Source organism: Carassius gibelio, chromosome B13 (assembly GCF_023724105.1).
Source record: "Carassius gibelio isolate Cgi1373 ecotype wild population from Czech Republic chromosome B13, carGib1.2-hapl.c, whole genome shotgun sequence".
Taxonomy (NCBI): domain Eukaryota; kingdom Metazoa; phylum Chordata; class Actinopteri; order Cypriniformes; family Cyprinidae; genus Carassius; species Carassius gibelio.
The window spans coordinates 2,614,969-2,642,294 of record NC_068408.1 but is presented as its reverse complement, the minus strand read 5'-3'; the positions used below and the strand labels follow the sequence as shown (position 1 = coordinate 2,642,294).

At 34.3% G+C, this 27,326-nt stretch overlaps 1 protein-coding gene across 3 annotated transcripts; it reads right to left on the bottom strand.

The window, feature by feature from the left end:
- Positions 1–3,262: 3,262 nt before the first annotated feature.
- Positions 3,263–27,326, bottom strand: mypn (myopalladin). Of its 3 annotated transcripts, none has more exons than XM_052571768.1 (21): positions 27,146–27,326; positions 24,943–25,809; positions 21,618–21,793; positions 21,469–21,514; positions 20,997–21,384; positions 20,840–20,914; positions 20,203–20,344; positions 20,050–20,073; positions 19,836–19,952; positions 18,906–19,701; positions 17,354–18,799; positions 15,732–15,873; positions 14,146–14,223; positions 11,164–11,385; positions 10,351–10,500; positions 10,184–10,260; positions 9,075–9,201; positions 7,416–7,623; positions 6,387–6,552; positions 6,121–6,254; positions 3,263–5,148 (listed from the first exon to the last, which is right to left on the bottom strand). In XM_052571768.1, the coding sequence occupies exons 2-21, from the start codon at positions 25,803–25,805 to the stop codon at positions 4,970–4,972; spliced, it is 5,556 nt and encodes a 1,851-aa protein (XP_052427728.1). In that variant the 5' UTR covers positions 25,806–25,809; positions 27,146–27,326; the 3' UTR covers positions 3,263–4,969. The 3 variants fall into 3 exon arrangements, with proteins under 3 accessions (XP_052427728.1, XP_052427729.1, XP_052427730.1); XM_052571769.1 differs by having other exon boundaries at positions 3,290–5,148; positions 24,943–25,806; XM_052571770.1 differs by lacking the exon at positions 14,146–14,223 and having other exon boundaries at positions 3,290–5,148; positions 27,146–27,325.

Below are 27,326 nucleotides of genomic sequence, written 5' to 3'. Positions count from 1 at the left end.
CGCGTCAACGAGCGAGTTACACGGCCCCTTTACTTTTTAATATGCGTTATAGTAAACTGTACAAATTAACCTCAGTGCGTTATGATGCACAAATAAAGAGATACAGAATTGATCAATTTTGCCGTTTATTACTGTAACAGGTGGTATGCAATATGCATAACACTGATAATGCAGATGTGGTTCATGCATTGGTAACATTTAATGTAACGTTAAGTCTGTCAAATCGATTAATCACATCCAAAAAAAGTTGTTTATATAACGTACATTTCTGTATATTTATATATATATATAAATGCACATACATACGTGTGTATATATCAGACCAAAGGGACAATCCTTCTTTTCCTTCTTACTGCTGCTAACCAAGCTATGTGACGACTCTGTTAACTCGGAGACCTGAGATCAAGGTGCGGTTTTCCAGCGGGAAAGCTGAAAAATCGCACTCCATTCAAATTATTTTTCCATGCTGGTCATGAGTACCATTGTAACTTATTTTTTACCTGTAGAGAGCAAACAAAACAGTCTATTATCAATACAATACAATACATACAGCAGCGTCCGTGTCCTAAAGTCCCAGAATGCATTGCGTTGCTGACGTCATGATCCCAGACTCTATATGGATGGGCTTTTTAAACTAATTTAGTAGCTAGTTCTAATTACGTTTTCCAAGCGTGTTTAGATGTGATTTGTGAACTCGTAGTCTTTTGTTTTAATTATGTGCCTTTTAACAGTATCAAGTATATTCAAAAACTAAACAAATCGTGCCTAAAATGTGCACGCATCTAGGCTAATGTAAAGTTACATGATGAAGTCATACTAGTGCGCGTGTGCATTTTGAGTGCGTTGTTTCACTGCATTATTCGGTATATTCAAATGCATTTATGAATGCATGTGAATCATCACAAAATTCAAGATATGGGGGTTAGAAAATGTATATATTTATATCATTTTATGTAGTTAATCAATATCACACAAAGAGTGCCATTTCAGTTTTTCTCAAAAAATCGGCATGATTAAAATGTGATATTAAGTTACTACAAACAATAATTTAATTACAAATACAAAATGTTGCAGAATAATGTAATATATAAATAAATAATAATCTAAATAACCTTTGTGCCAAAAGGATTCTTTCTTGTCATTATAGAACCTTTTTAGCAAATAAAATGTTCTTTGGAGTTGAGTAAAGAACCCTATGGTTCTATATAGAACCCCAATGAACCCTTATTTGTAAGAGTGTGTTGTCATAATGTTCACCTTGGAGATTGAAAATGTTTCTTTTTTGAGATCCCAGGAGCCCAAATTCAGACCCAGAACAATAAAAACCACAGAAGAGGTGGGAGTTCAAAGGAGGAATCTTTATATTACCAAACTACAGGGAGAGGAAGAGTAGATATTAATCATGATCTGCAAGATTAACCACAATCTGATGTGATCCGACCACCTCAGAGAAAACCATTGTTGAGCTGCTGCAAGAGCTTTTGAAGCACAGCAGCTGTGGTCATCAGCATAACAGTGGAAACTAATCCTGTATTTTCTAATAATATTACCAAGAATCAGCATGTATATCGAAAATAGCACAGGACCTAGAACAGATCCCTGTGGCATTCCATACTTTACTGGTGATAATTGAGATGGTTACTCAACTTGTGATTACTTGTGTGGGGCTTGAAACCTGACTGAAAAAGTAAAAAAAAATTAACACCATATACTAACACCATTTTGTAACACCATATACTATACCATAAAAAAAAAAAAAAAAATTATATATATATAATTCTACTCAGTTGTTTTCTACATGTTAATAATAATAAAAAATGTTTATTGAGCAGCGATTCCAAAAATATTAGAACGGCTTCTGAGGGATCAAGTGACGGGAGTAATGATGCAAAAATTCAGCTTTAAAATCACAGTAATAAATTACATTTTAAAGTATATTCAGTAAGAAAAGTTATTTTAACTACAAAAATATTTCACAATTTTACTGTTTTTGCTATACTTTGGATCAATTAAATGCAGGCTTAGTGAGCAGAAGAGACTTCTTTAAAAAACATAAATCTCTCTCTCTCTCTCTCTCTCTCTCTCTTTATATATATATATATATATATATATATATATATATATATATACATAATACAAATTAAAAATGAATTCTAAAAGGACATGTAATGATTTATCTAATTAATTGTCTGTGAACAAAGTTTTCGCAAGACAAATCAAAAAATAAACTGCTCCTCTCCAAAGCAGCTTGTTAGTAATGTAAGAGTCATAAACTCACTGTGAGTTTCTCCTCTCCGTCACTTCTTTCTGGTTTGGTTTCTTCCTCCAGAAGCTCTTCCTCTTCATCTTTCACAACTTCAAGCCAATACCAGCTGTCTCTGGGAACAGTGATGTCCTAGAAGAATCACAACTCTGTAATAAACATGTTACTCAACACCACATCCAGACACAGAGAAGCTTAAAGTCTGATTTATGAGATAACAATCAGAAAATTCAGTCTGTTTTTTAAGATGTATTTGTTTTTTAAGTTTGGATCAAGTATAGCTTATATATGTGACTCTGGACCATTAAAACAGTCATAAGGGTCAGTTATTTCAAAACTGAGATTTAAAGTCATCTGAAAGCTGAATAAATAATCTTTCCTTTGATGTATGGTTTATTAGGAGGGCAATATTTAAATGAGATACAAATATATAAAAAAATCTGTATATATATATACATATATACATATATATATATATATATATATATATATATATATATATATATATATATATATATATATATACATATATACATATATATATATATATATATATATATATATATATATATATATATATATATTGATGTGTGTGTGTGTGTGGGTGGGTGTGTTTTGTGTGATAATTATTATTATTTTTTATTCATAGTTCAGGCTGTTATTGAGTAATATAATAATAATAATAATAAATTACTATTCTAATTTTTAAATACGCTAATAGCTCTTAGTAACTCATTTATATTTAATGTGCTTTCTATCCTTTAAAAAAAAATAAGACTTCTTATTTTAATAAAGTCAACCAACTTAAGATGATGAAGGGAGACTCTTAATATGACATCCCAAAAATTATACACTTTATAATATATGTATTCAAATACTATTTCTATCATTTTAAATTATTTAATCAGCACTTATAACAACAATGATAACAAAAACAACAATAATATGCTGTTTGTTTACAATGAAACACATAGAAGAAAGTAGAAAGTCCTTGTTTGAATAAATATAACTTTATTTCCAAGAAAAACAACTATTGTACATTTTCACAAGGTATGTATATGCATATATTTATTCTAATGACTGTATAACAATACACTGGCTTTGTAAACTTCCACAACAACTTATAATATCCTATATAATATTTAATATATAATCTTATTAATATAAGATTGTCATATTACTCTACAGAGAATTTCCCGAAGCAGCAGTATTCATTATATAAAAAGACAAAAAATGATTTTTTTTCTTCCACATGCAGCGTCAGAGAATTTAGATTCTACCCATTCTTGGATCATTCTTTATTAAATAGATCAGCAATAGATTTGATGGGTTTCACCAGTGCAACGGCTTCATTTAGGATCAGTGTGATATTAGCAAAGTATAGAAATCTTTAAATCTCACTGATCTAAATCTCGCTTTCTAAATCTTTCATGCTTTCTTTTTTATACTGAAACATGAAACAATAGCAGATGTTCATGTGTTCAACAGATTTGTTGAATAAAACCAACTGAAGCTCACATTCACAGCTGGTAATGCAACAGACACACAGTCTAATAAAAAGACCAGATGAAAATGCTAAGGGCACAACAGCCAAAAAATTACAACAAACTGACCAGAACAAAATTGCATGATGCCTCAAATGGCACACATTTCATCATAATTAAAGGAAAGGATCATGTGCAAATAAAGTTATATGCAGTGAGGAAAAACAACCTGAATACAGTCTAAATACAGTTCAACCAAAAACGTACAATTTGCAAAGAATGTGCTCATCCTCAGGTCATCCAAGATCAGGATGAGTTTGTTTCTTCATCAGGTTTGGAGAAATGTAGCATTCCATCAGTGTCTCATCAATGGATTTTCTTTGATAAAAACATCACAATAATAATCCACAGCACTCCAGTCCATCAGTTAACATCTGGAGAAGACAAAAGATGAAACAAACCCAGTATTAAGATGTTTTTAACTTCACGTCTGGCCATAATATGAGTCCATAATGCATAATAATGTTTCCTTCAGTGAAAAAGCCCATCTCATGTTGTCTCTCGATTTAAAATCACACACACATGTGACACTGGAGCACATAAGGTAAATTTTTTTGAAACTGAGATTTATGCATCATCTGAAAACTGAATAAATAAGCTTTACATTGATGTATGGTTTTTAAGGATTATTCATGTTCAGATTTCTCTCCTAGTTCAGACCAGACCACTTTTTCACTGAAGGAAGCATTATTATGGATTATGGACTCATATTTTAGCCGGTTTGAAATTAAAAAATGCCTTAATGATGGGTTTTGATTCATACAAAGATTAAGTTTTTGTCATATCCAGATGTTAACTGATGGACTGGAGTGCTGTGGATTATTGTGATGTTTTTATCAGCTGTTTGGACTCTCATTCTGACGGCACCCATTCACTGCAGAGCATCCATTGATGAGACACTGATGCAATGACACATTTCTCCAAATCTGATGAAGAAACAAACTCATCCTGATCTTGTACGACCCAAGGATGAGCAGATTTTTAGCCCATTTTCATGTGGCAGAACTCTTCCTTTAAATTATAGGCCCGTGTCAAAACACATACAACTACAAATGAGTGCAGAAACATCAGATACTTGTTTGCTTTTAGATTGTTACTCCGACTGCTCAACACAACGTGGTGTCTTTAAATCATCGGTGCACCATCTTTAACCTGCGAGCATCTACAGCTCCTCACTTTCTAGCCTTCGCTCTGGTTGGGAGGCAGAGAATATGACGGGGCTGTTGTCGCTCATAGAAAACGCTGACTTTATATCCAGACCCTGTCCGGTGAGAGCAGCGTATCGACTCCCGCTGAGCTGCGTCTTCTTCATCGGTGCATTAATGTGCTGATACCACTGAGCTGCAGAAAACCACATGTTTGGACATAACAGTTCAATTAAGAACATCTTTTGCATTTGGGTTGCATGCTATGTATTTATTTGCAGTCACATAGTTGACACAACTGCACTTTTAAGCATCTTTCTGGGTTAAATGTAATACAGTTGTACAATACTATATACATTTATATTTTAGGTGCTTTAACTGCTTACAATTATTATTATTTTTTTAATCTTTATTAATCAGCTTTTTGCAGTTCACTTCATTAGTACAGTATTACAAAAGAGCTAATCAAGATACAAATGATTAGATTAATTTAATTAGATAATTACATTAATAATAAGATTAATTAATATTAGACAAAAACCTTAAAACAATTAGAATAATTGCATTTTAAAATAGTTTTGGATAGAGTGTAATATAGAAATAATATATATAAAATTGAATGTTAAAAATATAAAAATTTCTTAAAATAATTCTTTAAAAAAGAAGTAGATAAAGAATAACTAATTAGTTTAATTTAGTTTAATTATCAGAGAAATTTCTTTAAATAATTACAAAAATGAGTTTAAAAGTTAACATAGTAGTTTTATTCGGTTTATCATAACCAGAAATATAAAAATAGTAAGAAACATTACATTTTAAATATTTTAGATGTAGTACAATATAGTAGTTTAATTCTAATATTATTACAGCCATTTCCAAAAATATTTTTTTAACTCTAAAACATTTAAAAATGCTATAATAAAGTAGTTTAAATTCCTTTGTAATTATCAGAACTTTAAAAAAAAAAACATTTAATGACGAGTATTGATGTAGTAGTTTAATTTAGATTATCATTTATTCCTGACCAGATAACAAAAGTACTGTACTCTGCCTTTGTAATCAATGCAGAAAAAAAGCTAAAATTGTAGCTAAAATGCTTTACATCTGAACTATTTCTTAACTTCACTAATATACAGTGCTGAGATATTAAGAAATGTAACTGACTCACCATATATGTCTAGTCTTGCTGTGCAGGATATGATTCCTGCTTCATTTTTTGCAGAGACGGTGTACCAGCCAGCATCTTCCTTTCTAGTCGGTTGAATCAGTAGACAAACATAACCTGTCGTGTCCTGATGCATGCTGGGATAACAAAGACACAGAAAGTGCAATTCATTTACTGTGCATTTGTGTTCTCATGCTGCAAGTGAAAAGCACAGAGTTGATCGTTTGTGGGAAAGCGTGCTCTGGTCCAGCAGATGTGAACACACTCACCTGACTCTGGCCTTTGAGTGAGGGATTGTGTCATTGTCTTTCTTCCAGTAGATGACCGGCTGAGGCATCCCCACAACTCTGCACTCCAGACGCACCGGGGAGCCCTCGGCGATGCCCGTGTTCTGCAGCTTTTCCACAAAATGTGGCGCCTGCTTCAGCTCTTTTCCTGCGTGTGTTCATTTAACAGGGGAAAGCGGGTCAAGTATTTGTGTGTTATTAAGCTGTTGCATGTTATTACGTCAGAATTGCAATATATAACGTCCAATTCTGAGAGAAATTTTTTTTATTACAATTGCAAGTTTATATCTCACAATACTGACTTTATAACTCTTAATTGTGCTTCAATAAATCAACAAGTCGAAATGACATAAAAAAAATAAAATAAAAAACGAAATCTGAGACAAGAAGTCAAAATTATGGCATAGAGTGATAATTTTTTAGATTGTCAACACGTTTTAATTATAATTTTTCTTATAATTATAATGCTTTATCTGACAAGATGTTAAAAAGGTATAAGTATGAAATTAAAATTACGACTTGAAAAGTCATTATAGTAAGAGAAAAAGTTAGAATTGTGAAACGTCATAATTATGACTAATACATTCAATTATGGCATAAAATTTAAATAATAAATATAATAGTCATAATTGTGAGAAAAACCAAATCTATCATGCATTGAAACTATGACATAATTATGACATAAAAGGTTAAAATTGATGGACGAGTCAAAAATGTGCTAGTATGAAGTTATAAAATTATTGAGTTACTCATGAGATAAAGTCATAATAAGATAAATTATGATATGCTAAGTCATAAAGAATATTTATTTTCACAATTCTGACTTTTCATCTCATAATGACTTAGTATGCCATGATTTCAATTTGTTTGTCACAATTATGAATTTCCATCTCATAATGTCATTCCAAGTCATAATGACTTACAAATACAAATTTTTTTCCTTATGTGGCATAAATGGGCTTTCTAGTATTTTAACGTTAGAAAGACGTTCAGAAGCGATCCAGCTCTTACCCACTACTCTGAGCTCGAGACAGAATGAACTCTGTCCTGCTTTATTTGAGGCGATGCAGGTGTACGTCCCGTCATCGGCTTGAGTCAGAGGGTCAATAACCAGGGAATGGATCCCGTTTTCTCTCACGAGCATTCGGTGACTGAGGTCTGGATACATGGGCTTCCCGTTGAGGAGCCACATGATCTCAGGATGAGGCAACCCACTCACCTAAACACCAGAGGAGGGTTCAGAGCATTGAAGACGGGTTTAAAACCAAGGCAAACCATGCTATTTATCATTGCACTGGATGACTGACAGTACTTGGACACTTCAGTGACTTCTCAAGCGTTTTGGAATTAGACAGAAACGGTTTACATTATTTTTAATGATACAACGGAATATAAAGCCACTTAAACTGACTCCCATTGCTAGATTTCTCAAAGTACATTTAAAAAGTGCACTTTGTAAATATATCAAATTAGTATTAGTATATTGTAAATCTGTGTTATTATACTAAACTAAAACTGAAACTAAAATGAAAACCATTAAATAAATAAATAAATAAATTGTTGCTTAAAATTAAATGGATGTAAACTGGTATAAAATATTTATGGTATAAATATAGTTGCCAAAGCAACATCTCTCTTTACATAATTTTAATTTACTGTAGTTCATCTCGATGTACTAAAATCAAGGATCTATAATTGAAATAAAATTTAATACAAATTATATATGGGGGGAAAAACAACAAAATCAATAAATATTTGTTAATTAAAATGAACTAAAAACTATTATTTATTTATAAATTTAAAATATTGATAAAAAAACTATAATAGTGCCTTAATGATACTAAAATAATGCTTGTAAATCAATCATTGTTTTAATTAAATTACAAAGAAGTTTCAATAGAAATGACATTAAAGTATATTTTTAGTTTATCTTAAATCCCTCTCAGTATACAGTATTCAGCAGTACGCTAAAGTAATTATGGGAAAGATGTACTTAAATATTAACTTAAGTGTTGTTTTTTACCTTCTTTTTAAAAGTTACAATAATTTCATTTAACACAAATTTAAACTAGAACACATTTTTATTTAATCGCAATTAACATGCAATAAAGTCCAAAATATTGCATTCAGTTTGGACCTAAGTATATTAGTTTAAAGTATTTTCTTTAAGTAAGAACCCGTTTTAAAAGTATGGAAGAGTGTACTTATTTTGTACATAAATTTAGGGCCAGATTTTTTAAACGGGGCAAATTAGTGTTAGAGCGCAATTCTATAAAAGCACCGATGGGAAAATAAAATGCTATGGAAGTCAACGGTGCTCATCAACTGTTCAGATCCCAACATTTTTCTGAATATCTTCTTTTGTGTTCAACAGAAGAAAGAAACTCGTACAGGTTTGGAACAACATGAAGGTGATTCTGATTCTGATTCTGATTCTGCTTCTGATTTGACGTGCACAAATGTTAGTAAAGTCCATTGCGTGATTCATTTTAATACTGTCATACCATTAAGTTTGCATCTGAAAAGGCAACTCCTAGAAATGCATGTGCAATAAGGACTTGTAAGAAAATTGTAAGGAAAATCTGCTGGGACTCCTAATGCAATGATGTTGAGACATTTTCAAGCGCTCAGAACTGTATTGGGATCATCTTGCTGGAATATCCCCAGTACCTTGCAGTCTAACCTACAGAGCTGTCCCTCGTGAGCCGACATGTCTCCTGGAGCCTGCAGGAAGTGCGGACGAAAGAAGCGCTCTTCAGTCGGCTCGCCCTCCACTTCCTGTACACGCGCTCGGACTCTGGGAAAATAAACGATGAGTGATCACAGAACTATTACCAGAGATGCAAACAGGTAAGGGGAAAAAAGATGAGAACATTGCATGCTCCACGCAGAAGCTCTTTTAAAGTTATTTGCTTTACATGCTCATTTGTAGTTACTTTTAGGTTTATATATTAGTACTGTCAAACGATTAATCGCGATTAATCGCAGTCAAAATAAAAGTTTTTGTTGCATAATATATGTGTGTACTGTGTTTATTTATTATGTTTATATAAATAAACACACAAGCATGTATATATTTCAGAAAAATATGTTATGTTTATATTAAAACATTATATGTATATATTAAACATGTTAATATATAATATAAATGATTTGAACATAAATAAATATAGACATACATGTAAATATATACTGTATGTGTGTGTATATATATATATATATATATATATATATATATATATATATATGCATAACAAATATACACAGAACACATGCGATTAATCACGATTAATCACATGACAACACTTACATACATACATGCATATATCCTTATATGTACAAATTTGTAATATTTCACTAAAAAATATTAACATCTTGCAACATTTACATCAAGATTGAATATATCTGGTTAAAATCCCATGTAATGAATGATGAAGTGCTATGCAAGCTATTTAAGACAATATTGGTTGATTAGACGGCAATTTTGACCTAAAATGCTAAATGTTTGCCTACACATCTCAGACCTCAAATACATCAAATATTACCCTTTTTAAACATCATTTAAAAAAAAAAGAGTAAAGAAAATACTATGCAAAACTTTCTCACTGGATCTAAGCAAATTTCAAAGGTGACCTATTTTGATCCAAAAAAAAAAGAAAAAAAAAAGTGAGTTGTCACCTAAAGATGAGAAGTTTGCAACTATGTGTTACACATACAAGTCTATTAAACTTATCTCTCCGACAGCCACTGTATTGAAACGGAGCATTGATCCGACTCACCTCTGCGAGTGAACCACGGGACGGTTTCGCACGGGACCTGTTTGGACAATCAAATGCCCAGAGCAACTTATTCTGCCCTGTGAACATGAAAACAGACTCGACCTTCATTTCTGCTGTACATCGGAGTCATTCATGATGATTTTCTCCAGAATGTTTGCTGTAGTTACCTGTGGATTCGCTGCCATGACTGTATAATTGCCATCATCGTCACTTGTGACGGCTTCTATGTGTAATGAGCACGTCCCATCACCTTCTCTGATCTTCTTATAGTGCTCATTTTTCTTCAAAATCTGCTTTCCATCTTTAAACCAGTAAACCTGTAGGAAAAGTACAAAATAAAAGTCCCTCGACAAGTGGTTTGGACAAAATATTTATGTATCTGTTATGCTTAAAGATTGAAATGAGTTTAAACTATCTAGAAAACAAATGATTTAGAAAAATGTAATGATTAATTGTTGATTTTTATGTTTTAGCTATATAAAAGAAATGAGTACTTTTATCCGTTAAGGAGGAGGACGTATTCAATTATGTATTACATTTAATGTAAAAAAAAAGTTCTGTTTCAATTAAATGTTCTTTTGAACTTTCTATTCATCAAAGAATCCTGAAGAACAAATCATATCACAGTTTGCATAAAAATATACATTGATAATTATCAGAAATGCTTCTTGAGCAGCAAATATTAGAATGATTTCTGAAGTTCATGTGACTCTGAAAACTGGAGTAATGGTGCTGAAAATTCAGATTTGATCACAGAAATGAATTGCTTTTTACAATTTAAAACAGTTAATTTAAATTGTAAAAATATATCACATTTTTTAATTTTTTTGATCAAATAAATGCAGCCTTGGTCAACAGAAGAGACTTCCTTCAAAAACATTTTTTTAAATCTCACCGTCCTCAAACTTAAAAAGAACACATTCAAAGTGTTATTTTCTGAGCATGCATTACAGGAACATCACAGGGTGTCAAAAACTCACTTTAGGAACTGGAATTCCCACAACTTTACAGGTAAATGTGACTGGAATCCCTTCCACAGCTCTGAAGTGCTTCAGTTTCTTGTCGAAGATGGGTGCGATGCATTTTCCCGTGGGAATTTCATCATGGTGAACTTCATCGTCCGACTCTTCAACTGGAGTCCTTTCCAAACGAAACTCGATCTCGCTCAATAGCCTCTGCTCAAAGCTCGACACCTTGTATTCCTACAAAACACATCATTACGAATGAACTTATCACCTAAAATCGTTCATGAATGTGTCCCATTTATTAACTACTTTTTTCAGGTTCAGAGGAAACATTGCCCACAGTTGCTACCTAAATGTTAAAATGTCCAAAACTTAAAATTAAATTAAACAACCAAACTGATCATAGTAATGTCTAAAAATAAAAATAAACAAACAAACAAAGAGATATCTGATAAATTAAAGGCTAATCAGTGGTCAGGTTATTTTCAACAAACAGTGTGAACTTGTAAACCAATTACAATAAGAGGTGGGCTTTGTGGAGATAATTTAACACAAAAACATATAACCTATATGACGGTAATAGCAGCTTTTTATCTCACAACAAAATGTTTTGCAATTCTAATAAAAAAAGTCCAAATTCTGACAGGAAAAACAGAATTGTGAAATTGTAACTTTTTTTTACCCTGTGGCAAAAACAAATAAAAGCATAATGGTTATATAAACTCAGAATTCAGAAAAAGAACTGTGAAATTTAAATTCTGAATTCTCAGAATAAAGTAAAAAATGTAAGATTTAAACAAAGAATTCAGCGGAAAAAGTCATAATTGTGAGATTTAAACATAATTCCAAGAAATATCCAGAATTGCAAGATTTAAAGTTTGAGTTTAAATCTTGCAATTCTGACATATTCTATTCGAAATTTGCATTTAAATCTTGCAATTCTGACTTTTTTATTATAATTTTTAGTTTAAATCTCGCAATTGACTTTCTTATTAGAATTCTAATAAAAAATTCAGAATTGCGAGATTTAAGTTCAGAATTCTCATGGGACAAACAGAATTGCGAGATTTAAACTCAAAATTGTGAGATAAAAGTCTAATTTAGAGGTTTTTTTTATATATAAATATATATTTAGCAAAAACAAGAAAAGCTGAATTCTTAGGAAAACTCAGAATTCAGAAAAAGAATTGTGAAATGTGGAAAATGTATTCAGAGGGAAAAAGCCAGAATTTTGATGTTTAAACTAATAAATCAGAATTACGATATCTGTACTCAGAACTATGAGATAAATCAGAATTATGAGATTTAAACTCAGAATTATGAGATAAGTTAGAACTATGAGATTTAAACTCAGAACTTTGAGAAAATTAGAATTGTGTGATTTACACTCAGAACTATGAGAAAAGTCAGAATTGTGAGATTTAAACTCAGAAATATGAGATAAATTAGAATTATGAGATTTAAACTCAGAACTATGAGATAAATCAGAATTGTGAGATTTAAACTCAGAACTTTGAGATAAGTCAGAATTATGAGATTTAAACTCAGAACTTTGAGAAAAGTCGGAATTGTGAGATTTTAACTCAGAACTTTGAGAAAAGTCAGAATTGTGAGATTTAAACTCAGAACTATGAGAAAAGTCAGAATTGTGAGATTTTAACTCAGAATTGTGACAAAAAAATCACATTTAGTAGTTCTTTTAACTTGTGGCAAAATCAAATAAAGCTAGATATTGCTAGATGTATACTCAGACTTCTAAATTTCTGAAAATTGTGAGATACATGTTTGTAATTCTGAGAAAAAAAAGTCATAATTGTGAGATAAAAGCACAAATGTTTTTATTATGCGGTGTAAACATATATTCCATATGTTCTGGGGGTTATTAAACAAAGGATAAAAATGGTCATATACAACTAAATTATGAAAGTTTTTGGTGCAAAAATTAACAAACACACATATAAAAATAAAAACTAGGTTACTAAATAGCTATGATATGAACCCTTTAACACACCATCCAATTTTAAAAATACCTATTATATCTCAAGAGGCCTTTCTGGTAACAGCTCGCCTTTAGTTCTGGATGTCCCCCAACATGTTTGAATGCAGTCATCTCTATTTATAGTACAGAAGAGCCCTGTTCATTCCTGTCTCTGTCAAGTCTCTCGAGCCCAGCGCTCATGTTTACTCACAGATACTGCGTGCATTCAGATTTCATTCACATAGACACTGAACTGAATTGTGATTGCAATGAAAACACAAAAACCCAAACCGCAGATGGTCTAATGTAGTGCTCATGTCATTATTGTTTGTGTTATATCCATTGAACACTGACATTAATAATCTCACGTCGTTAGTATATCATTGAATTAAACTCAGGTTGCTCATGCATAATGTTTTGTGATAGAATTTTACTTAGCGTATTAATTACAATTTACAAGGACGCAGCGATATATATAATATTTATTAAAAGATTCTGACTTTAGGATTTAATAATAAAATTAGCATATTATAGCCTTTAAAAAATCATACAATTAATTTGATAAAATAATGGTAACACTTTACAATATGTATTAACATAGTTAATGCAATAACTAACAATAAGGAAGATATTTGTTATAATTAATCTAATATATCTATATATTAATCTAATTTATTATATATATTAAATTAAATGTTACTTAATAACACTAAAATCTTAATATTAAGACACATTCATTTAACAAAAATAATCAAAGTATTTTACATGGTTAATGTTAACTGATATAGTTAACTATTGTAAAAAAATGTAACCTTATTGTAAAGTGTTCATGAAATTTACTGCATCTTCCTCTAAAGAGGGTTATAATCCATGCATTTTCATTAGTGGAAAAAAGCCACAGCTTTATATTAGCTCAGGATAATCTTGTTTCTTGTTTTAATCTAAATCAATTATTATATTATGAAAACTAATGCACTACAGAACAAAGCACCGCTTGCAATGGGGAAAAGTCTTTGTACCTTGTTATAGTTAAAGACAGTTGCGGTGGGAATGTTTGGTCCGAGCAGTCGGCTCACTTCCCCCCCATAACTCTGCTTCTATGGAGGACAGGATGAATGACGATGATGATGTAAACACAAACACTAGTCACACATCAAGACAAATGTGTGATAACTTGTGTTTTTATCATGTTATTACACTCCAGCGTGTAAAAGTGTTAATATTGTGCATCATGTAGATGCACATGTGACACATGGAATGTGTTAGAATGTGAAAATATAGAAAATGATTTATTTAATGCGAATGTTGTCGTCGATGCAAAGCCACTATAAGATGCATGGAGATTTACAGACATTTATTTATAAATGACAGCCAGCAATGCATTGAAATTTTGAAGTATTAAATGTACTGAGGCCCTTAAATCAGTAATGCTGACAGTTAATCTCAACATGAAAAACCTGAACATGAATAACATGTTTCTTAGGATTTTTTTTTTCTAATCAGTTGTGAACATTTAATCTCACATCTAATGCTGTTAAATGAATGTTTATTGCATTATTTCAGTATCGTGTGTCACCATGATGGGGGTTAGTGTTTGTGTGAATGACACTGTGCACCTTCTATGTAAAAATATTGCCCTCCTCAGGTTGTAGAAAAGCTGTTTGATGGGGTTTGGTTCATCATGTGACTTTCTCATAACCAACAGTTATTGTTGATTTCATGTCGACTGTAAACAAAGCTTTTTAATTTAAGTACAATCCAAATTATTTGAGAGACTTTTACAGAACACCTGTAAAAAGTTTAAAGATTTGCAGTGCTATGAAAATGCAAATGCATAATAAAAGGTAAGTAATATTGCAAGCATGCACTTATTATCAAATGTTGTGTAGTATATGAAATATGAAAAAATGGTGCCATGCAGGAATTACACACACACACACACACACATATATATATATATATATATATATATATATATATATATATATATATATAGATAATTATAGAATTATATGTATGCATATCTATCTGTTTTTCCTGCATGGCATAATTTTTGTTTATAAAATGAGAAAATGTATGTCAGCAGGTGATATAGATTTGTATTTGGTGCAAGCCAACCAAGAGTTAGATTCAGCCTTCAACTTTAACATCAAAAAGAAGCTTGAAAACCTATTAAGCACAAGAGATAAAAACTAAGTTTTTGGTAATATCATGACGAAGGCCTAGCTATTTTGTCTTAAAGGGTACCAGCGATATATTTTAGAGGACAGACTGATCAAGCTGTGGTACCCAGAACATGTTATTTAGGGGGATATTTTTCTTCCCTATTCCTTCTCCATCAGTCTGTGTTTTGTGTAAGCCCACACAAACGTAACTACTACCAACCAAGATTAAACCCTCTGTAATAGTGTCTCACATAAAGAAATCTGTAACTCAAAGTAAGATCATCAGAAACAACAAAAACTGTATTCTGTGAATAACAGAAAATAAGCAATTTTATATAACTGAATTGTCTCTCTCAATCCTGCAAAAGCATGGCTTAGGCCTATTATTTTTTTCTATACACAACAAAACCCATGTTTGTAATATTTATGACACCACATACCTGCTGTCCAAAATGGAGCTGTTCATCTTTAAATCGCAATATCTTCTCAATATCTTGTAACAGTGTTTCCTTGCTCTCGCGGATGTCATCATCAGACATGAGTCTGGAACCTCTTTGATTCTTCTTTAGTGCACCTTGAGGCCTGAACATGAAGTAACATTTTTTTAAAGTCCAATTCTGCTGTAAAACAGCTCTTAAAAAAATGTAGATATATTTTTCTCCCTTTAAGACATGAACTCTATTCATTTACTGCTTGTTTTCAAAAAAAAAAAAAAAAACGAACGAACTTGCTCTATTCTTTTTCTATTCTAACTGTTTTATTTTTATTTATTATATTATTTAAAAAGCAATTGATATGTGTACTGTGTTAAGTTAACTGAGACTTGTAATAGCATTTGTATATAATTGCTCTTTTGTTGATTTTGATTTCTTCCATTGTCCTCATTTATAAGTCCATTTGGAAAAAAGTGTCTGCTAAATGACTAAATGTAACGTAAATTTAAATATCTGGAACTTATGGGATTTTATCATACTTAACATCTTTTCTGAAACTTGAGATCTCTAGATCTCAACTCACATTTGGATATTCCAGACAAATCCCTTTAAAGGGGTTGTAGCATGAGAAAGCAAATTTGCCTTGACCCTTTGGCATATAAGAGGTCTTTGTACCATTAAAACATCCTGCAAGTTTCATAGACCGTGTAAACCTCATTATAAACAAAGCATTTATTTAATCATGCTCCAAAAACGAGCTGGATCTGAGGGGCGAGGTGACATCACCTAGGCCCCAGTCATTTGCATAAACACTACCTCCATTGACATTGACGAAGTCATTTTCTCACCATAGGCCCCGCCCACTGTTGTTCAGACGCTCATGCTTAATGTGATTGTCACTTCACTTCAAAATCAAAGTGAAATGACAATCACTGCTGCTGTGTTGTCTACACTGGATACAGTATACAGATGCACATTCACTTTCTGATATGCTCAAGTCAGTTGTCAACAGGAAAAAAAGGAGTGAAAGAATGTTCACTTTGGCACATTTGGTTTAATCAGCTTGTTCACATCTTTGTATCAGATATTGGATGGATCCCAGGAGATGGTTTATTTTTATTTGTGTCCCGGGGTTGTGTCTAAAAATCAATTGGAGCATTTTTTTTTTGTGAACAAGGCACGGTGTCATGGAGAGTTCACAAGAAATATTTGTTGAAAGATAAAGCGGTGCAAGATCTGACTGCAGCTGCATCACAAACATAAGTAAGTGATTTCATAGTGCTTTGACAAAAATGTATGTTTTTCCACATATTTATTAGTTTTCTTTTTTTGTGCAAAAACACTTTATTAACATAAGTTATCCCCTTTAAAGAAAGTATGATCTTCAAACCATATTACGATATTACAATATTATAATGCAGAGGTCTTCAACCCTACTCCCGAGGAACCACTGTCCTATACATTTTATTTCCAACCTGCTTCAGCACATCTGCATGTGCATTTTCAAGCTACCCTGAAGAACTTTTACCTTTAGGTGTCGTTGATTAGGAGCTAAACTCTGCAGGAGAGTGGATCCCCAGGAGCAGGGTTGAGAACCTCTGTTTTAATGAAATGTTGTGTTTGCTTACCCAGGTGTGGCACTCTTAGGCAGGCCCATGGCATTGGTCAGAGGAGATGTAGGAAGAGAAGGAAGGACTGAACTAAGAAAGGCCACTGGATTTTGGATGGGGCTGTGGGAGGAGCTGCTAGAAGTTGGAGAAGAAGCTTGTGGGGGTGACTGAGTTCTAAAAGAAAACAGTGAATTCCCCAGCCCATGAGGCAGTAGAGAAGGTGAGGACACATATGGTGGGCTGCTTGGACACTCCAGAACTCTCGTTGGGAACTTTCTTGGGGATGGAGATAACTGGTTGATGGGCGACATGAGCTCCCGTGTTGACTTCGGGAATATTTGTGCAGCTAATTCATGAAGCATTGGAACAGGAGACTCAGTTGGGGAAGGACTCCTGATAGGAGAGAGTGTCTGGGCTGCGATGAACTCCTTTGGTCTTGTGTAGGTGAAGCTCTGGGTGGAGATAGGAATAATCCCGGGAAGTGGAGGCTGGATGTCAATCAATGTAGAATGAGACATTGGACTTGGGATGGGTGCAGGTGCAGGTGGATTTCTCACCAGATGTGGTGAGGTGATTTTACTCAGGGGTGGATAAGACACACCCTGAGAATGTGTGTCTTGTGGAGCCATGCCGGGATAAGAATTTGTGGTGGTGTTTAACTCTGGTGCAGTGTTGTTCACTACTGATTCATTAGGTGACATCAGTGCCTGTGTTCTGGCAACACCTTTGTCACTAAAGGGAACAGAGTATATCTGCAAGGTTGGATTCATGTTTATTTGTGAAATATGAGTGGAAGGAGTAATGGGTGGAACATTGGCCACATGGTTAGGATTTGGTTGGGTGGTTGAAGCCATGATAAGTTGAGGAAAATGTGCAGAAGGTCCCAAATATGAAGGCATGGGGATGTTGGGAGCACCTACTGGTTGAGTTATTGGGATTGTTGGGATCACACTTGGCATAGGGGTAAGTGGAGCCACACTGGGTGAGATTGGCCCCAAATTCAACTGAGGAGGAGTGGGCACCACATTTGTTTGGGTTAGTAGGTTAGAGGGAACTATACCTGGTGGAACAGTAACTAATGTAGTAGGAACCAGATTTTGTTGAGGTATTGGATGGTGGTTCTGTAAGGTTGTGGCTAATGGAGTAAGTTGGGGCAAGGGCATGGAATTGGTTAAAGGCATGCTCAATTCGGATACAGGTACAGCTTTTAATATGGGAGCAGGTGCTGTAGGAAGTAGAGGGACAGATGCAGGGATCGGCAGTGGAATTTGAGCAGAGTTCATTACAAGTGGAGGTGGCTGGGGTTGGGATAGAACTGGATTTGCAGAAGGGTGATTTGGCTTGACAGGTGGAGGCTCACAACTTGTCCTGTCTAAATGTGTTAAATCTTGGCTTGGGGAGGTGTTTTCCTGCTGCTGTTCCGAAAGCATCTGGCTGTGGATGATCTGAAGCTGCACTTGGTCTCTAAGATAAGACAAAAGAAGGGAAAACAAGCATGTTTTCTACTCTCAAAAACTTCTCTCAAGTTTTCTCTCAAGTTTTCTTGCAACACTCTGAAGTTGGTACTTACAATTTTGGTTTAGCCAGCACTGGTGGTGGTTCTTTAGGTGACATTTCTTTATTTTCCTCATCTTCATCTTCTGGGAGTTTAAAGGTTACACGGAGACCAACTCGAGAACTAGAGCGGGATTCATTGTGATTCCCTAACACACCCTCGGGTCTTGTCTTGAGGCAAGAAGTTGGGGGATCTGGTAGGGGTTTAACAGTCGGTCGCTCTTGATGGTTACTGCAGTTTACTGGTGGGAAACTAGTAACAGAAGGACTGGGGTTTGGCTTTGAACCGTTTGGTAATGTTTCTAACCAGGAATCAGAGCTCATAGTGATGCAAGAGTCTGATCCATTTGGTGGACTTTGGGTCACTTCTGTGGAAGGTTTAAAACTAGATCCTCCTGAATCAAAATGTGTAGAGCTGAGAGGCTTATGGTTTGAGTTTGAGTTCATTGAAGAAGAATTTAAGCTGATTGGGTTAAGCTGAGTTAAACTAGTCCTTAAAGTATCTGAGCCGTATTTTCCAATGCTGAGAGGGTTAAGACTAGGTAGACTAGTGGTTAGATCATGGCGAAGGGTACTAGGATTTAGGGAATCTGAGCGAGGTATCCCAGAGTCCTGAAGTTCTACATTCTTAAATCCATATCTCAAAGGGTCAAGGCAAATCATACTTGAGTGAAGCTTGTTGTTTACCAGACGAACATCTGGTTTAGGCTTTAAAGTGGTTGACATCAGTCCTGTTGCTGGAACCTTTTGGAGGGAGGATTCCACTGTTAAAGTGCTTGTTGTTTTTGGATTGGTGCTGTTATTATTGTGTCCTATTGATGCAGACAAAATATTGTTCAGAATTAGACTTGAAATGTGATATATGTATACATTTTTATCTCATTATGAACTCAAGCAGTCTTAAGCTGATCCAATAGTAGATTCCTCAACAATAAAACAAAATTACCTTTTACTCTCAATTCTGCTGTACTGGAAACTGTGCCATATTTATTGCTGGCTATGCAAGTAAATGTTCCAGAATCCTCTGGAAAAACTTCCGCAATAACCAAAGTACATATCTCCTCTGATGTCCACAGCAAACAGAGAAATGGTACAATGTTAGGTGGTTAGATTCATGAAATAATTACCTTGGCATAGCAGGGGTAATCAAATCCACCTACCAGATTCAGCCATGGATCTTGGTTCTGGGATGAAAAAAAAAGATAAGCACTGCAAACGTTTCTTTTAAGTTACATGTTGAAACATTTTCAGCAGTTTTCAAAGATGGATCCAACCACATATCTAAATGCACTGTGCATTAAAATTATACATACTCTTCTGAAGGATTCTGAAGTCTGGGGAATCTTCAATAAGTGTTCCCTCCCGGTACCAGTCCACTTTAGGGGAGGGAATTCCTTTTACTCTGCACTCGAGAACTATCAACTGGCTCTCTACAGCCAGGACATCCTGGAGGTCCTACAGAAAAAGAGACAATAGTGTACAATGACAATGGAATGAAAAACTTGTAAAACTATGTTTTAATTATTCTGAAGGTAATAACTAATGGCTTCCCCTAATGGGTGCATAATAGTATCCTAGAATAGTAATATGTACCCTTAAGGTAGTAATATGTACTTTTATGTTCCTAACATGAACCATTTATGTACAAAGGTTTCCCTTTAAGGGTACTGCCCCAGTGACAAGCTGTTCAAGGTGGTTTCTTACTTGCCCAAGTCAAACAGGGACACCACCAAGGCTTATGATATTTTAAAACATGGCATGCACTGGATTTGCCAGTTTTTCTGGATATGCTGTAAATCTGACTGCATACCAAGGTTTTGACTTCCTAGATCCGGAAAAGGCATGCATGCAAAAGTTTAAAATACATGGGTTTTTTTTTTAAGCATTTACATTTATACTTCATTGGAGCTCAATGTCAAGATTTAGGAATTCAAGCTCTGTTTGCTCTACCTTCGTAAAAACAGGAGCTGCCATCATGGGCCTTACATCGAAGTTTTGAAGATAACTACTGCTTCCATTTAGATTCTGAAAACAAAACATTTGGAATGTAAGAAAAACGCATGCATTAGTAAAAAAATAAACTGCAGATTTGTTGTGTTTTTCATACCTCAGAAATGTTGTGTTGAGATGTTAACAGTACATCGGAGATACTTTGGCTGGATGGAGGTAATGGTGGTGATGGTGGGGCAATGGTCAGTGGAGGGATAGGTGGAGTTGGCTCCACTTCAGATATTGGCATTGATGGTTCTAGTACAGATATGGTTGGTTCTAGTACAGGTATTTCAGAGCTGACAATATTGGAACACAGAAGTTCTGTATCTTCCTTCTTAGAGGTTGGGTCAGCAATCAGCTCAGTCAGTGGCACTGCTTCTGTGTCAGAAGGTGCTGGTGGTTCAGTGAAGGTGGTTGTTATAGTTGGTGTGATGTCTTCAGCAGATGTGTTGGGTTCTGTCAAGACCACAGCAGGTTTGGGCTGAGCAGATCTTTCATGAAGTCTGGAAATAAAGATGTGCATGACCTCTAGGGTTTCAAAAGGTACTATAGATACATATTTCATAATGGAAAATATACAAACTCACTCTGCTTGAAAATGTTTTTCTTCGTCAGATTCTGATGAAGATGCTCCTAATAGAAAATTAAAATATGCAAACTTATTTTCAGACTGCAGCTGCAATCATTTAGTTCAATGCATATTTCATATTAAATAGTCCAAAAGTAATTTACTTACCCTCAATGTAGATTTCTGCTGAGGTGGAGTCTGTGCCATAAAAGTTGGACGCAAAGCACGAGTATCTTCCTGTGTCTTCTTCAAACGCTTCTGCTATGATCAAAGTGTGTCGCTCACCATTAGCGATGATCTGGATATCAGGACTATTTTCCAACTCTTTACCCTCACAAAACCACCTGGAAAACACAATCAGAATGTTACATTCTGGAAAGGAACACACATCTACAAGTACATCCACAATACAATAAATGCATGAATGTAAATGTAAAACATACAAACGTCTAAACGCATCGGGTTTTAATTTGACCTCAGTTGAAAATCCAATAAATGTACATTCAGTTGTACACTGACATTAACAGACTAAAACAAATATCTAAATGTATCAGCCCATGTCATTTACAACACAAATACAATGTAAATTTACTTAAATGCGTATTAAATTCATCATTTTGAAATTTTAAGTGTGCTAGTGACACTAAATGAATACCTTTGAACAAAAATCAGTTAATTGACAATTTACTACTGAAGTTATTTTTGCATGTATCACTTTATGTTAAAGAAGGTATTCAAAACCATTTCAATGCATCTCACATTTAGTCCTCCTTCTCAAACACATCAGCAAAATAAGAACCACATCACAACACATGAAAAACAGCATTCATTCAGTAATAAATCAATGGGCTAAAATCATATTCTTGAATCCACAAATGTAACTTCACCACAACCTTACCTAGAAGACCGTACAACAGTTATTTATCTTTTACTGCTGTTTCCTAAAACGCCCTCGCTGAAATTTAAAGCGCTTCTGAAGAGACGAGTTGTGATTCATTCCATGGGCGAGACATGGCTGAAATGTATTGGGTTTGATCCATGAGCCAGTGAGGATCATTTCTAATGAGTAAGACTCTACTTTGAAAGACTGAGCTGTGGGGGAAAGACATCCAGAGCTAGATCTGCACCTGTTCAGGCTATTTTGCCTCTTGACTCATCCCCAGCACAGGAACCCCTGTTAAAACTGGATGGCAGAATCCCTGACTGACACGCACAAGCTAAACATAGAGTGGCCTCTCATACAATCACCAACATAACCAACACTGCTAATAGTTCTGTCAGATATTTAGCAGGGATTTGCCTCTGACAGAGAAACACTTGACATTTTTAGTTGCAACAACTAAAATGTGTGTTTTTTTTTTTACAACATTTACTTAGAACTTAAAAATCTTAAAAATCTACTTCAAAGACATTAAGTTAAATGCATCCAGAAAGCTTTGGGCATGTCATTTATGTACTGCACATATGGCCAGATTAGTGTTCTCAAATGGTGCTGTAAGTAAAATGTTGAAAAGTGAAGTAAGTTTGGGTCACTGGAGGGATGATCTAATGTTTCTGACATCACAGTGTCTTAGTCAGCTGAGAACAGCTGTCCAAAAACGTCACCTGTCAGACAGACACGCTCAGAAAAGCACGGGTTTCCTTGACCTGTCAGTGTGGGAAGTTTGCATTGAGTAATGTTACACTAACCTTTCACCAATGACACACTGATAAACATAAAGGAAATTCCTCTGTTATTATTAATTAATATATAATCCATTATAGTTAAAGAAATTAAGGTGTTTAACAAGGTGTCTTAATAGCTTGAACAAAAGTTATCTCATGTTAACACATATGTTTCAGATTTTATTAGATGTCTTTATGCTAAGCACGGCTACAATATATACTAATATACACTTTAATAAAAAACATACACTACACTATAAATAATAATATACACAACAATAAAAATATAATCATTTCCACACTAATTGTGCAATGATATGCAAGCTCTGTACCCATTTAATATCTTGTTTACTCTTCTACTTTTTTTTGGCTAACTGTGCTCTACTGAAAATGTAGGACGATAATTTGATGCATTCTCATAGCATCATATTTCCGATGTAGTAAAATTAGAATGGCAGGGTTTAGAATAGATGTCATACAATCAGCTTTCACAAGATGTCTTTGTGCTCGCATGCAATGCTTGAATAGGTAGATTTTTAGCATGCATTTGCTAGCAAAAACTGCTGCCATGATGCTACGGTGTTACAGATCTCTTGTGAAAAAGTTCTACACTTTTTTACTTATTGTTATGGAAATAATAATTTCTTCAATGCAAAATGAATGTAATGTTTTGGACGCTTTACTGCATGTTAATTGCAATTAAATTAAAACATATTCTACTTCAAATATATATCAAAGGCAATTATTTAAACTTAAAATGTATTATCTTTAAACAATAAATAAAATTTGTTACAATTATAATGAAGTACCTTACATGTGCTTTAGTCAGTCAACACATCAAAACAAGTGCACTTTAAAAAAGAAAGTACAACAAACGATTATTAAAACTTACAGTGTACTTTAAAATAAAAATCATAATTTGCAATTTTTAAGTGTACTTAATTCTGTTAAGAAACAGTCATGAAAGTGTCTCTCTTTTTAATAATGCTTTTACTGAGGGATGCATGATATATCGGCCACCATATCGGTATCAGCCGATAAATGCAAATTTTTTCTGTTTGGCCGATATCTTAAAGGCAATAAATAATGCATTTTTTTTCTTCAGAAATACTTGACTTTAGATGACTTGTTTGCATTATTTAATTATGCATTATTTTATTTATTTATAAGACTTTTTATGATAATATTTTGTAATGGGAGAGTAAAACTATTTTTTTAAATGTTCAAACTAGGCTGCTTGTGTTGAAGTGTTTGGTATATGGCTTTTAATGAGGAGACTTTTTTGTAATCAGGCTCTCAAAAAGTTTATAAAAATTTGGATATAGATTTATCAGCCAAAATATCGGTTATCGGCTTTCAAATAAAAAGAATACAAATTATCGGTTATCGGTATTGGACAAAATTTCCTATCAGTGCAACCTTAGTTTTATTTAATTAATAGTATATTATCTGCAAGTAAAGTTGGTTAAAATACATATAACATTTGAAGAACACTGCAAGAGCACATTCAATGCTATTAAATGCATAATGGGTGTTGTCAAGGCATTGTTATTTACACCCCAAATTTTTAAAGATGGAACTGGAATACATAAAGAAAAAAACCCTGTCATTCCTTTAAAAAAAAGTTTTAAAACAATGCATCACTTGCAATTGCTGTGTATTTATTTGTGATATTTACTTGCACATTTTTAGTAAAAAATAATAAAACAATTGTGCGTGTGGAGTTGCTAAAGTTTCTGACTATTTAATTCATTTACTGCTTTCTGCATGAGCAACAGAAATAATAACGCACTAATCACGTGCATCAATAAAAGCGGTTCAAACTCACCGAACTTCTGGAGCAGGCAGTCCTCTGACGATACAATCCAGCTGCACTTTACTGCCCTCAGGAACCTCCCTGCTTTTGAGCTTCTGTATGAAGTGTGGAGGTTCACACACGGGTTCCTCCGAGCTCTCCGGCTGAATCAGAGCCGGCTCCTCCGTGACTCCACCCTTCTCCATCGGCTCCTCAATCTGTTGGTTGAGCAGAATAGGTCTTTCTCGATCTTCTGTATTAATGGAGTATGAAGTGCCATCAGCTTGGGTTTTGTTGTGGTATCGGCTCCGGTGGGTTTTGCAAGTACGAGGCCGAATTCGCTTAGAGCTGGTGGCTTTAAACAGAGACGAAAGCTCTTCTATGAAATCAGCTGCTTTGTTGAGGAACTCCTTCTTGGATTGGGTCTCCAAGCCGTATGGAGCGTTTCTCTGAGGTCTTTTGAAATCCGCCGCAGGTTCCCTGGCACTCCTGATCACATTATCTTGAAAGGGAGCCTGGAGTATGTGTCTTTCTGAAATGAGCTCTGTTTGTGGAGTGGGTTTGTTGGAAGGAAGATTAGAGTGACTCACTGGTGGATGTGTGTCGGATCTCTTCTCACGTTCTCGAGGATCGCTGCTGATTGCTTTGCAGGCCAGATCAACGCTGTTGTCCAGTTCCTCCTGGCTCAGGAAGGCAGACAGGTCTGGGAACTGTGGATCGTCTTTCCCACTGGAGTCGTCTGCTTTCTCCTTGAGCGTCCCGTAGACCAGGCGGCGAGGGGAGTCTATGCAGCTGGATTCGCCGTGTCTGTGATGAGCTCGGGCCTCGGCCAGGTAACTCTCACGCAGAAGCTGCGATAAAGACATGGGCTCATCCATGCTGTTGTTCTCCTCCATGCTGCTGGAGACAAAAACACAAAGAGTTAGAACACACAGACAATAATAATCACCTACTGTGGTGGAAACAAGGGACACTTATGTTTTATAATGCTTTTTCTGAATATGCATTATGGCTCCTTTTAGAAAGTCATTTAGTTTACATGGATACATGACTCAAAATATGTCTGATTTCAAATTGGTATTGGATTTATAATGTAATCAGAGATGACATGCTATATTATTTGTTATTACAATATGTATAAATACACCCCCCACCCCCTTTTAACCAGATACCATTTATTTTTAACTGGACTTTTAAAAATACATTTTAACAGGATTGCACTCACAAGAAGCAGTTTCTATGCAATTTAAGAGCAGAACACAACTAGATAAAACTCATATAACCACTATAATATTTCTGAAATTTCTGACTTCCAGGCATATATATATATATATATATATATATATATAAACTTAAGTATTAAAAAAAAAACATTTCAAGTATTTTTTTTGTTCCACTACATACAGGATCTTTCTTAAAACATGAGATCAATCGTAAGATATTTAGAGAACAATGACAATCTTTGTTATTTTTGGTAACTAGATATGCATTTCTAATAATCATTTCTAACAAGACTGCACTCACATAGAGCAACTAATAAAAAATGAGAGCTAAACACAAATAATTCATTAACACTAAAATAACACTGCAAACTACAACTACAACTACAAAAAAAGAAAGAAATCACATTTACTGTAATTCATAATTTCTTTACAATTATTTGTGAAATTAACTACCAATTTTAGCATTTTATCTAGATAATTTAAAGCTTTTTTTTGTCACAACAAACAACTCTTTTCATATTAAGAACCTAATATCAACACATTTTAATCTTCCTAGCTAAATCCGAGAAAGGCTTTGACCATTGACCCGCTGTTGTTATTGAATCCAGAAAGAGGATACGCCTGCAGATGCTACTGACACTCAAATCAGAGCAATTAACCCCAGCAGCGATGCCCTTCCATCAAAGACAGCTGTTGTGTGCATTAAACACACTCCAGCCACCCTCACTGCTTATTATAGCACAGCTCACTTTACACAAGCACTATAAAAAATATTACTCAGTACAAGAACTTTTGCAACATGCTACAAGCACATGCTATTCTACAAGTCATTGCATGTGTATGATTTACTGCTTCTAGAACTGTTATGACATGCCAAGGTAAAACAGAAACTGGACAAACATATACATAGCTGGATGCAATTAGGTAAACATATTAAAAAGTGAGTGCCTTGCATGCACATAATAAAAGCATTAAGTGGGTTAAATAAGTTATTAGACAACAAGGAGCTTTACCTTTGACTTGTGTGAATGTCCACAATGTCTTGATCTACTGAACCTGCTTAGAAACCACTTAATTCCAGTTTTCCAGAGCTGGCTTGCGCGCAGCTGCCACAGCTTTTCCCAGTCTTGAGCAAAGTTAACCTTGGGGTTTACAGCAGCAAGGCAGTGAAGCAGAAACATGTGTGAGTGTGTT